The following is a 13,319-nucleotide window of genomic DNA, read 5'->3' on the forward strand; positions in this document are numbered from 1 at the left end:
TGTTTTGCCTTATTTAAAACACATTTTGTCTTATTTGAAATGGGTAATTTGAAGATATCAGTCTTAGTATAAAACATTAGTTGTCTTAGGCACAATTGGGTCCATCTTGCTTTGTCTGAGAGCTTGAAGAATGTTCAGAAACTCAAGTTTCAACAAAGGCATCCCTGTTTACATTGTGATCTCTGAGATATTGGCGTCCGAGGCACAAAACATTGCCGATGGATGTCTGATAAGAGACCTTCGGCATATAGAGCGAGGAAAGAGTTTTGAATAGATTTGCTCAGCAGGACAAAACTTTGCTCATTTATCCTTTTGGCTTTTCATGCAGGTTTTCCTCTCTGTTTGTTTTATTGCTGTGGTTTTTGTGTTAATTCTGTGCCCCTGTGAGGACGGAGTGACCTGTGGCGATACCACTGGGGGACGATCTGAAGTGTTTTGGAGGGAAAACAAAAGCAGACACCTCGCCCAGTGCCGAACGTGAGCAGAATACACATTGACTCTAATTGCTCGCTGTCACTGTGAGAATGAATTCTGTATTTGTATTCATTCAGGTTCTGTATTCATTTATTACCCTTTTTTTATTCCGTTGCCCTTCTACAAAAAGCTTGCAAGTCAATAGTGGGTTGCACTAATCAAGTTGCCATCTTTACTAATGAGTTTCCCTATATTGGTTAACCTCAGAGTCACTTCGTGGAAGCGGCTTTGAGCTTCCGTTGGCTGCCATCAGCTTCCCCCACTGCCTTCCCACACAATCCGCGTGGGCTCCCTGGGAACGTGAGCTCAGCCAGATGGGCTGCACTAGCGCCGCCGCTCATGCTTTATTATGGACGTGTTCGCCATACAGCTGTTGTTTTTCTCTCTCAGCAAATGTGTCTGTCTCAGAGCGAGAGCTCAGGGCTGGGGCGAGATTGCCGGCTGTGCCGCCTCGTCCCCACAGCTCTTCCAGTTTCCTCTGAACAATGTAATCGTGGAGGCGCAGGCCTTTAGTTTGTCAGAAAACAGCCTTCCTGTCATACTTTATGTTCTCTTCTTGAAATCACTAAGAGGTCGTTAAAAGGCCGTTAGCTGGTTCATTCGAATATGCCTCTGGAAAATGACCCACAGGCTACGTAAGAACTAATGTTCAGTTTTGTATCTCATTTTTTCTTTTTGTTAGTGTTGACTTGTAAAATCGTGTGATATCTGAGGATACACATCTTTTGCTTTGTTTTCATATCATGGGTTTTTGGACATGCATAAACTATTGTTCAAAAGGAAGATTAAAGTAAGATTTTTTTTAAAGATTTGACAGACTCTTATGCTCACAAAAGCATTTATTTGATCAAAAATACAGTAAAAACTATAATATTACAATTTTATTGCAATTATTTTGAATTTTCTATTTGAATATATTTTAAAATGTAATTTATTCCTGTGATGCAAAGATGAATTTTCAGTATCATTACTCCAGTCTTCAGTGTCACATGATACTGCAGAAATCATTCTAATATGCTGGTTGATTTGCTGCTTGCTTTTATCATTATTGATTGATTGATTGATTGATTATAACAACAGAGACAACAACGTTGGGTTTATTTATTTATTTTTATTGTTATTATTTATTTACTATTATTAATGTTGGGTATAGGTTTCTTTATATTGTCAGTGTCCTTGCTGAATTAAACAAATAAAAAAAAAAAATTAATTAAACGATCCTAAACATTTAAGTAGTATATATGTAAAACATGGTATTGCCATAAGTTATTTAATTTTTTTTAAATTTATTTTATTTATTTATTTTTATTGTACTATTTGAATATATTTCTTTTTATCTAACTATCTATCTCTCTCTCTCTCTCTCTCTCTATATATATATATATATATATATATATATATATATATATATATATATATATATATATATAATTTTGTGTATATATTTTATGAATTTTCAACATCATTATTTTAGCATTCAGTGTCACGATCATTCAGAAATCATTCTAATATACTGATCCGCTACTTGAAAAACATTTATTTATTTGATCATTTTTTTTATTTGTATTAATAATTATTTTATATTATTATTATGTGTTTATTAAATTATTTATATATTTTTTATTTATTATTATTATTATTATTATTATTATTAAAGTTATAATTTATTCCTGTGATGCAAAGCTGAATTTTCAGCATCATTATTCCAGTATTCAGTGTCACATGATCCTTCAGAAATCATTCTAATATGCTGATAGACTGCTTGAAAAACATTTCTATTATTTTATTTATTTGTTTGTTTGTTTATTTATTATTATTATTATTATTATTATTATTATTATTATTATTATAAATGATCCTAAACATTTAAGCAGTATATCTGCTTATGTTATGTTATTTTATTTGTAGTTTTAGAAATAGTAAGTTTGATAATGTCTTTCAAAAAGGCTTTTTTTTTTTTTTTTTTTTTTCAGCATCATCTGTGTTTTTCTGTGTTTTGATGCAGATGTTTGTGTGGTTAATCTTTCAAGCTTAATTTGACATAGAGCCGCGTCATCATGTCTGTCTGGAAACTCTCACACACGCTGGATAATGCAAATATACTTTCAACTCTTGCTTGCCTACTTTAAGAATTAACCTTGTATGCGATCAACCTAAATGTGTCTGTATTTGAGAAGCAGAGGTGGATTTTTTTTTTTTTTTTTTTTTTTTTTTTAAATGTGTGAAGATAAAATGTCAAAAAAAAGCAATTAATACAAAATTGACCTGCTTCTAACCTCTACATGGCTCTGTTATTTTCCATCTCACAGCATTCCATCCCAAGCTCAGATTTCACCGTTTTGTGCCACTGCATAGTATCCAGAACAACGAGAACAAAACATTTAGTTTGTAAATGAGAAATGTTGATTGAGTTGAAGTCATTGAGGTTTGGCTCAGTGTCTTGCGAAAAAACAAATCTGTATATTTAAGCAAAAAACGCTGCATTTGCTTTGAATGGAATTAAATAGACCGAGAAGCCAGAATGTGAGCAAAATGTGGCTTGTGTTCAAATCCTCTCAGTTCTTCAATGCTTTTAAGTTATTATGCACTGAATACAGTCCCTCGTTAGTGTTTGTTCTCGTTTCACTGTTAACAAATGGCATAAATTGGGAGGAAAAAGAATAAAAAAGAAAAAAAGTGGAAAGTGATTTTACAAGTCCTAGTACTTTGTGATGGATGTGTGACCAACCAGTAAAGTGCTTGTTTTTCACTTCATGAAAGGTAACTTTGGAAAGCAGTGGTAGGTGGCATGACCACATTTTCCCTTCCAAGCGATTTGAGGACACGGATTTTGGCCTTTTATCTATTAACTCTCTATATTTTCTTCCAATTCCCAGTCGCTCACTGAAGCTGTGACTGTGAATAGTTAGCAGAAAAACAACCTTGAGGATGTCCTCCTGAACAATTCTTGCTTAAATACCTTCTTTCAGGCCTCTCTTCATCTCGCAAACACAGATGTAGCCACTCGAACACGCTATTCTGATCGTCCACTCGAGGGGCCTGTTTTCTGCTGCTTTTGTGTCTTGGGTAAAAGTTCCCCCTCCTCTGCTTATGCTCACACATTCACACTTTACAGCAGAAAGGAAGGAAATTGAGGTCTGGATTGCTTGAAAATATTCTCCCGTTGGTTTGCTGGCTGGAAGGCTATTGGAAGCTCTTGTAAGCTGAGTTATGGTGAAAAGAGAGACGCTGTTTTTCATTTTCTCATCTGTTTTGAAAATGCTAGATCAGTGGGAACATTGCACGTCGCAATAATTTGCTGTTCTGAATCACGTATCGATTCACTACTGTTCAAAAGTTTGATATTAGTATGATTTTTATTTATTTTTTTATTCAGCATGGATACATTAAACTGAGCAGCTGAAGCAATGATTTCTATTTCAAAATATAGCTTTAACATGATTTTAGTCCAAATGGCCGAAAAATCATATAAAAATACTAGTAATATGATTTAATGAGTTATCACTTTTAACCAATAGGTGGCGCTGTTATGAAATCAAGGTGGTGGGTTTAGTGTGAGGTGACAATATGTCAAAGCTTTGTAGAGAGAAAGCCTCAGAGTCATTTTGGCATCATGGCTCAATTTTGTTGCATTGCTTTACAAAAACATTTTTGTCTGTCCACACACAATCCATAACTTTTTGTCAGCACAGTCTGAAGAACATCTGACTTGATTTTAGTGAAAATTGGTCGAACGGTTGTGGAGGAGTTGGAAAAAGTAAGTTTTCAACATGACAGGAAGTTTGACCAACTATGGCATAATTTTTTGTGTATGTTTTTGACATTACCCAAGGAATATTTTGAGATCAGTTTCATTACAGTAGACTAATGCAATCAAAAGTTATTAGCATTTTTGGAAATTTCATAATTAATGGTTTATGAATGGTTTATCACTCTTGGCCATTAGGTGGTGCGGTTACCAAATCAATGTGGTGTGGTCAGTGTGAAGTGACAGTGTCACATAAAAAAATTGGTGTCAGTATGTCAAAGCTTTGCAGAGATACAGCCTCAGATGCCGTTTGGCATCTTTACAGCAAATTCGTTGATGTGCTAAACTTAAACCGTTTCGTATATAGACACGAAATCCATACATTTTTGCCAGCATGGTCTGAAGATGACCAGAGTCAAATTTGGTCCAGATTGGACTAACGGTCTAGGAGGAGTTTGAAAAAGTAGTTTTTCAACATAAATCAAAATACCGAACAGGAAGTTCATCCAATTATGGCATAATTCGAATCGATGCTTTGCCAAAGGCACACACCAAGTTTCGTAACGATATGTCAATGCGTTCGTAAAATATAGGATTTTACAACGACACCCAAAATGGCTGATATGGGAAAATTGGGTATGGATCGACTTGGCATGCTCAATCAAATCTAAAGAGTTAGAGTCAAAAGTTGTAACAAAAAAGCGTTTTTTCTTATCTCCTGACCACTAGGTGGCACTGTGCCGAAACACTGCAGGTAGCCTCAGGTCATGCTTGTAATAACATACACCAAGTTTGGTCTCAATACGCCAAACTGTTGCAGAGATATAGCCTTACATTCATTTTTGCATGCTTTTCGTAGAATTCGTTTGCGCGATATTCGAGAACAGTTTTACTAATCAACTTAAATTCCATAACTTTTTGCCAGCATGGTCTGATGATGATCTGAGTCAATTTTGGTTAAAATCAGACAAACCGTCTAGAGCCATCAAGTTTGAAAACGTAGGTTTTACGAACTATTAAATAGTAAAAAAAAAAAAAAAAAAAAAAAAAAAAAACGTACCTTACGATTTTACATTTTGGTGTTCATTTGACACTGCATAAGCCAATGATTGAGGAAAAGAGAGAGAGAGAACGCTAGAGAGTTTGAGTTAGAGACTCCAAATTTGCTATGGTGAGTGTTCAGACTGTCTATCAGTGTGCCAAATTTCACAACTTTCCCGCAAGCTGTTCTATGGGCTGCCATAGACTCAAGCGGAAGAAACGGAAGAAGAAGAAGAGCGTCAGCGGATACAATAGGTGCCTTTGCATCTTTGGTGCTTGGCCCCTAACAAATGTTTTTTTAGTACTTTCTGTTTACCAAAGTATACTGAAAAAATGTTAATTAGCACAAGTGTTTTCAACATTATAATGTTTCTTGAGCAGTAAATCAGCATGTTAGAATGATTTCTGTAGGGTCATGTGACACTGAAGACTAGAGTAATAATGCTGAAAATTCAGCTTTGCATCACAGGGATAAAACATTTGATTAAATGTATTCAAATAGAAAACAATCATTTTAAATTGTAATAATATTTCACAAATATTACTGTTTTTACTGTATATTTAACCAAGTAATACAGAGAGAGATGTCATTTAGATTACAATTGAAGTACAGGTGTATATGCACACTGAGAAATGTCAGTTTATTAAAACAGCCTGTTCCTTTATTAATTGAACTGTGGCTTAATATATGAAAGGGCACATAAATAAACATGGAACTTAAGCCGTGTGAAAAGAATTGCAATATTGATGTATGATTGTGTCAGTGCAGCCCTGATTGGACCTCCATGATCTTTTTTTATTTGTTTCATCATTTCTCTTCCAAACATACACACGTCTTGCTTGCGTCTCGTCTCAATCATCTGTATCTCCACTATCACCGTCTCTGTTTGTCTCAAAGGACTGCAGGGGGTTGTGAACCAAACCTGCCTATCTCTGGTAAATTAAAAACACTGCCTGATCAATAGATCTCATTATTCCATGAACGGCTTTCTGCTTGGTTTCTCCTTCATCGCTTTTTGCACCAGAATTTTCTGTCTGCAGAAAACAGCTTTTGTTGGAGCTTGACCTTTATGTGTTTTGAGTTTTCTCTTTCTTTCTTTTTTCCCCTCCTTCCTTCCTTCATTTTTTTACTCTGTATTTTGATTCTTTCTTTCTTTCTTTCTTTCTTTTTTCTTTCTTTCTTTCTTTCTTTCTTTTTCTTTCTTTCTTTCTTTCTTTCTTTCTTTTTCTTTTTCTTCCCTTCATTCCTTCCTTCTTTACTCTATATTTTGATTTTTTTCTTTCTTTTTCTTTTTTCTTTCTTTCTTTCTTTTTCTTTTTATTTCCCTTCCTCGCTCCTTCCTACTTTCCTTCCATACTTTTTCTTTCTTTCTTTCTTTACTCTATATTTTGATTCTCTTTCTTTTTTCCTTTCTTTCTTTCTTTTTCTTTCTCTTTCTTTCTTTTTCTTTTTCTTTCTTTTTCTTTTTTCCTTCCTTTCTTCCTTACTCTTTTTCTTTCTTTCTTTCTTTTTTCTTTCTTTCTTTCTTTTCCTTCCTCCCTCCTTCCTTCCATTCTTTCTTTCTTTCTTTCTTTCTTTCTTTTTCTTTCTTTCTTTCTTTCTTTCCCTTCCTCCTTCCTTCCTTCCATACTCTTTCTTTCTTTTTTCCTTCTCCTTCTTTTCCTTTCATTCCCTCCTTCCTTTCTTCCTTACTCTATATTTTGATCTTTCTTTCTTTCTTTTTCTTTTTCTTTTTCTTTTTCTTTTTCTTTTTCTTTTTCTTTTTCTTTTTCTTTTTCTTCCTCCCTCCTTCCTTCTTTCCTTCCATACTTTCTTTTTCTTTCTTTCTTTCTTTCTTTCTTTCTTTCTTTATTCTATATTTTGATTCTTTCTTTTTCTTTTTCTCTTTCCTTCTTTCCCTTTCCTTCTTTTCTTCCTTCCTTACTCTTTTTTTCTTTCTTTCTTTCTTTTTCTTTCTTTTTTTCTTTTCTTCCTCCCTCCTTCCTTCTTTCCTTCCATACTTTCTTTTTCTTTCTTTCTTTCTTTCTTTACTCTATATTTTGATTCTTTCTTTCTTTCTTTCTTTCTTTCTTTCCTCCTTTCCCTTTCCTTCTTTTCTTCCTTCCTTCTTTCCTTCCATATTCTTCCTTCCTTTCCTTCTTTCCTTCCTTACTCTATATTTTGATCTTTCTTTTTTCTTTCTTTCTTTCTTTCTTTCTTTCTTTCTTTTTTTATTTGCTTATTTAAATACTGTAGTTTTTAATACATTTTTGACACCTTTGATTTGACAGTGATTCAAACATTTATTTTCTTAGCTCATTTGCTTATGTGCTTTATTTATTTATTTGCTTGTCCTGTATGTTTTTTTTTTTTTTTTTTTTTAATCATTTTTGGCCTTTTCGACAGTGGCAAAGAAAACTGTGGCAAGTTATGGAAAATGAGATTAATGAGATTCAAAGTGTTGGAAAGTGTGATCATGAAACTGACAGTCTCATTTGTGAAACGGATTGCTGCGGACTGTAGGCCAGTGATGGGTTTATGGTTAATGCTATGAAATATGTAGACATTTTAAGACACTTTTTGTTTATTCAATTCTTTACTAGTCTGCCACAATCATGTTAATTATAATTTTAATTATCTTCTTTTGGACTTTTAGCTAATCAGCTAATCTGCATGTGCTATTAATGAATTACAATAATGAGCATATCACAATAAATTCATTTTAGAATTCTAATCCATTGCCTTCTCTGGTTTTAAAAATAAAACATCAAAAGCTCATTGTTGATTGGAGGGATTGCAGGTTTTCAGAAGGATTTGATTCTCTTGATGTGTGTGAGATCCTTATTTGACAGTGCGCCGACATTCCTCTGGATTTATGTCTGTCAGAGACTGCAAATGTGCTCTGGGTTAATGAGTTACATCTTCACCGCATAGCGCGTATCTGCTGCGCTCCGATAGCGCTCGTGCCATTCGAATCCTGTTTGAAGACAACACATGCAAATTCCACAGGCGTCTTTTTGCAAAACAATTGGTGTGTTTGTCTTTTCTTCCTCACCGGAGCCTGATTGATTCTTTTGTTGCCTGTCAGAATCATAGATGTTAATTATCAGGTGTTGATGACACATGATAAACAAAACTGTACAAAGCTTTTGTTAGGCTGTTTTGTGGTTTGTTTCCTATTTGGCTTCAGGTAGCACTTCCGCTCTCATCAGAGAGTTGTGCATAAAATGAGCGCAGCAGTGCACAGCAGACGCGTCTGTGATTTATATTACATTGATGGTGTTTCTTCAACGCAGCTTGAGCGCTCGCTTCAAAACAGGAAATCTGCTGCAAATTTATTCCCCGTGGCAGTGAGTGTGGCTGTGTGAAAACAGCCTTCAACTCCAATTAAAGTTTGAGATGACTTGAGTGGCTAGGAAAAAAAGGTGTAAAAATGTATTTTCGAGAGCTTTCCCGCTTTTAACATTTCTCACACAGCCACTGAAATAATTCAATCCGTTTAATCACAGCTGAAAGTGGTGCTTGGCAGTTCTCCTTTCAATTTGTTGACTACAAGAATGCTAAATGTAGCGAATGCCTTTTTAGGTATTCATTAGATTGTTTATACTGATGTTTAGAGACAGATGTGCAGAGTCAAATGAAGGACAAACAGAAAAAAATAATAATTCTTCTCATCACTAGACAAACACGTGTCTTATTAGAAGTTTTAATGATACGTAACACCTACCTTGAGCCTTTGTGCGCTTATTAACAGTTTCATTTTTGTGAATATGTCATTATTAATCCCCACACTTTTATGGCATTATTAATAATAATGCAGCCCATTTCTTTCTTGGTCACAGCTTTGGTTTCAGTAATTGTTTAAATATCTGAATGTGTAGTGAATGTCGTGCTTACTATACTTATATATAAATCACTGTATTGTATATATACATAATATAATAAAGTTGATTTAGAATCATCCCACCTTTTTTTCTTTTCTTTTAATGAAATCATTCAAACTTTATTTTAATAAAAACATTTTCATTTATTAATTTATTTATTAATCTTATTCCCTTCATAGTTTTGCTTGTCGCTAGAATAATTCCAACCTTTTCTTTTTTTTAATAATAAAATAATTTAAACTTAAAACATGTAACAAAATCAATAGTTTCATTTTTATATATTTATCTATTCATTTATTTTAGTTATTTATTTATTTCCCTACATATTTTTGCTTATCCCTAGAATCATTCCACCTTTTTTCTTTTTTTATAATTAAAGCCTTAACATTTTTAACAAACACAAGTATGTATTTATTTCCTGCATAGCTTTGCCAGTCTCTATATTAATTCTACATTCTTTCTTCTCTTATAATAAAATAATTTAAACAGATTTTTTTCTTATTATTCTTTTTCTTATAATACGATTTTAATTTACTATTTAAACAAAAACAATAATTTTTATGTATGTATTTGTTTATTTGTTCATTCATTCGTGTCATTCCCTACATAGTTTTGAACTTGAATAATTCCACCTTTTTTCTTATAAAATAATTTAAACTGAAACCTTTTTAGCATAACAAGTATTTATTTATTTTATTTCCTACATAGCTTTACCAGTCTCTATTTAAATTTTTTCTTATCTTATGAAAACATAATTTATTATCTCTTCTAACAAAATAGTTTCTTTTGATTTTTCTTCTAATTCTTTTTATTTTTTGTAATAAAATAATTTGAACTTCAGAAAAACTATAGTTTGTTTTTATGTATGCATTTATTTTATATTTTATAATTGTTTGTATATATTTTTGTTTGTTTGTTTTGCTTGTCTCTAGAATCATTCCACCTATTTCTTTTCTTATAATAAAACAAGTTAAACTTAAAACATTTAACAAAATCTGTAAGTTGGTTAGTTAATTAATTAGTTTGTTCGTCTATTTATTTATGTAGCTACTTATTCCCTACATTGCTTTATATGTTTCTAGAATCATTCCATTTTCCTTTTCTTATAAAATAAGTTAAACTGAATAATTTTTAGCAAAAAAGTATGTATGTAGTTATTTATTTAATTTACTTATTTATTCATTTCTTTCGTAGCTTTGCCAGTCTCTATATTAATTCTATATTTTTTTCTTCTCTTATAAAATAATCTCTTATAATCATTTTTTTTCTTTTTTCTTCTGATTCTTTTTATATTTTTTATAATAATGTATGTATTTATTTATTTTATATTATATATTTGTTTATTCACTACGTAGTTTTGCTTGAATTTATTTTATATAAATTATAAAATAATTCAAAAACATTTTTAACAAAAACAAGTATTTATTTATTTATCTATTTTCTAAATAGCTTTGCCAGTTTAGATTTATTCTACATTTTTCTTCTCTTATAATAAAAAATATTAAACTGATTTTATCTGTTTTAGATCTATTTGTTGTTTATTTATATCTATCTTATTTATATCAGTCTGTTTGTTTTTAAGATTACATTTCTTATTTATATAGCCGTCTTGTTTGTTTGTTTGTTTTGCTTGCTTATGCAGTCAGATAAACTCGTTCAGGCTGATGGACTGATTCTGATCTGTGTTTATTTTTCTGAGAATGACCAGCTGACTGTACATTATCACTTATCTACTGTGTCATGTATTATTTGTATCATGGACACTCATTTTTATTTTGGCTTTTGTCAAGCATCTTGTTGCAGCGTGTTGCTGTCAGCTGTGTTGGTCTTAACGTTCACTTTTCTCAACAGGTAAGATGTCAGACGCCCGCGCCGTGCGAAAGCAACAACAGCTCAACAACCTGGTTGCCATGGTGACAGAGTTGGCCCATCCCGGGCACACGGTGGTGGATTTCTGCAGCGGTGGGGTAAGATGCCTTGACATTTTAAAGACGTCTTGGACTTGTTTCTGTTTCCTTACGAGTCTGCATGTGTGTCAGTAAGCATCTGTTCGCCTCCCTTGTCACCTTATGTAATCTTAGGGAGCGCTCTTGTTATTCAGCGAATACGTATAAGCCCTGGCGTTACAGCCCGTGAGCAACAGGTCAATATTTTGATGGGCGTCTGTGTTTTCGTCAGCGGACTTTGATCTGATGAGCTCTTTGAGCGATGTTTTTCCAAGATCTTTCGCAGCTTCTTCTTTCTTTATTTTCTTAGGGGCACGTTGGGATTGTTTTGGCATACACGCTTCCTAAATGTCAGGTAAGACTTTCTGATTTGTTCAAGTGTAGCAAGTTCAAGTTAAAGCAGTCAAAGATGAGAAACTAAATCTGTCTTCCTCCCCGGTGACCTCATTTGTAGACACTGGAAAAATAAACTGATTCCACACTTTTGTTAGGGTTTTTTTTTCTCCCCCTAAAGAGCTTGTTGGGAAAATTGTGCTTTAAGCAGCACGAATCAGAAAATCAACTCAGTACTTACTCCGTGTTAGAATACTCTTTAAGTGCTAATACACATTTGATGGTTCAGTGGATTATTAGATGTGCTTCATTTTCTCTGCTGATTTTCTTTGCTTTTTGTTGAAATGGCTCTTCAAAGAGCAGTTTGAGAATCAATGAGCGATTTGGAAATGAACCAGTAAACTGTAAGAGATATTATTGTATATGCGGCATGGTGAAATATCCCTTTTTTTTGTTATCGATCAGGTTATTCTCATTGAAAATAAAGAGGAGTCACTGGTCAGGGCCAGAGACCGAAGCGCACAGCTTGGATTGACAAACATCGGCTTCATCCAGACAAACCTTGACTATTTCACTGGAAACTTTAATATTGGGGTAAGTGCTGCCTAATATTATACATATGCATGATATTTGTCAGTGAATAATAAGACAGAAATCTATCTAGCAAGAATGTTAAATGTATTCACAGATGTTGTTGTTGTTGTTGTTGTTTGCAGTGCATATTTCTTAGTGCATATATCTATTTGACTCGCTATAATAATGGCAACTAATTTAGGAGGCACATTTTTATTTCACTGTTATTATTGTGTTTTTTTTTTTTTGGAGGGGGTCTGTGTGTTGGATTTGGTTCGTAAATCATCCAGCATTTGTGCTATTGTAATGAATTATCCTTTATGAGTGTGTGTGTAGTATAATACAGATGACGTCAAAAGTTTACTGTAGAAAGTTGACTGCAAAATGTTAATTATTTTACCAAAATAAGAGGGATTGTACAAAATGCATGTTATTTTTTATTTAGTACTGACCTACTGGATATTTCACATAAAAGACGTTTACATATAGTCCACAAGAGAAAATAGTTGCATTTATAAAAATGACTTCGTTCAAAAGTTTACATACACTTGATTCTTTATACTGTGTTGTTACCTGAATGATCCACAGTTTTTTTTTTTTTGTTTAGTGATAGTTGTTCATGAGTCCCTTGCTTGTCCTGAACACTTAAACTGGCCGCTGTTCTTCAGAAAAACCTTTCAGGTCCCACAAATTTGTTGGTTTCTCAGCTTTTTTGTGTATTTGAACCCTTTACAGCAATGACTGTATGATTTTGAGATCAATCTTTTCACACTGAGGACAACTGAGGGACTCATATGCAACTATTACAGAAGGTTCAAACGCTCACTGATGCTCCAGAAGGAGACACCATGTGTTAAGAGCCGGGGGGGGTGAAAACTTTTGAACAAATCAATACTGCCCTTCAGAAGCTACAGAAGATACTTACATGTTTCCCAGAACACAGAATAAGTTAAATTTACTCTTACCAAATTTAAAAAGTTTTCACCCTCCCATCCCTTAATGCATCTTTTTTTTTCGTTCTGGAGCATCAGTGAGTGTTTGAACCTTCTGTTATAGTTGCATGTGAGTCCCTCAGTTGTCATCAGTGTGAAAAGATGGATCTTAAAATCATACAGTCATTGTTAGAAAGGGTTCAGATACACAAAAATGCTGAAAAATGAAGAACTTGTGGGAGCTTAAGTTTTTTTCTGAAGAACAGCAGGCAGTTTAACTGTTCAGGACAAACAAGGGACTCATAAACAACTATCACTAAACAAAAAACACAGCTGTGGATCATTCAGGTAACAACACAGTTTTAAGAATCAAGTGTATGTAAACTTCTGAACAGAGTTGTTTTTATA

The 13,319-nt window shown here is 33.3% G+C and overlaps 1 protein-coding gene across 2 annotated transcripts in view; it reads left to right on the top strand.

Annotated features, from left to right (window-relative positions):
- gstcd (glutathione S-transferase, C-terminal domain containing) overlaps positions 1-13,319 on the top strand; it is a 67,612-nt gene that overhangs the window by 30,984 nt on the left and 23,309 nt on the right. For both annotated transcript variants that reach the window (XM_051119403.1, XM_051119395.1), the window contains exons 6-8: positions 10,979-11,094; positions 11,384-11,428; positions 11,872-12,000. In XM_051119403.1, coding sequence (XP_050975360.1) covers positions 10,979-11,094; positions 11,384-11,428; positions 11,872-12,000 — 290 coding nt within the window. The remainder of the gene's footprint in view (positions 1-10,978; positions 11,095-11,383; positions 11,429-11,871; positions 12,001-13,319) is intronic.

Source organism: Labeo rohita, chromosome 1, assembly GCF_022985175.1.
Source record: "Labeo rohita strain BAU-BD-2019 chromosome 1, IGBB_LRoh.1.0, whole genome shotgun sequence".
NCBI lineage: Eukaryota > Metazoa > Chordata > Actinopteri > Cypriniformes > Cyprinidae > Labeo > Labeo rohita.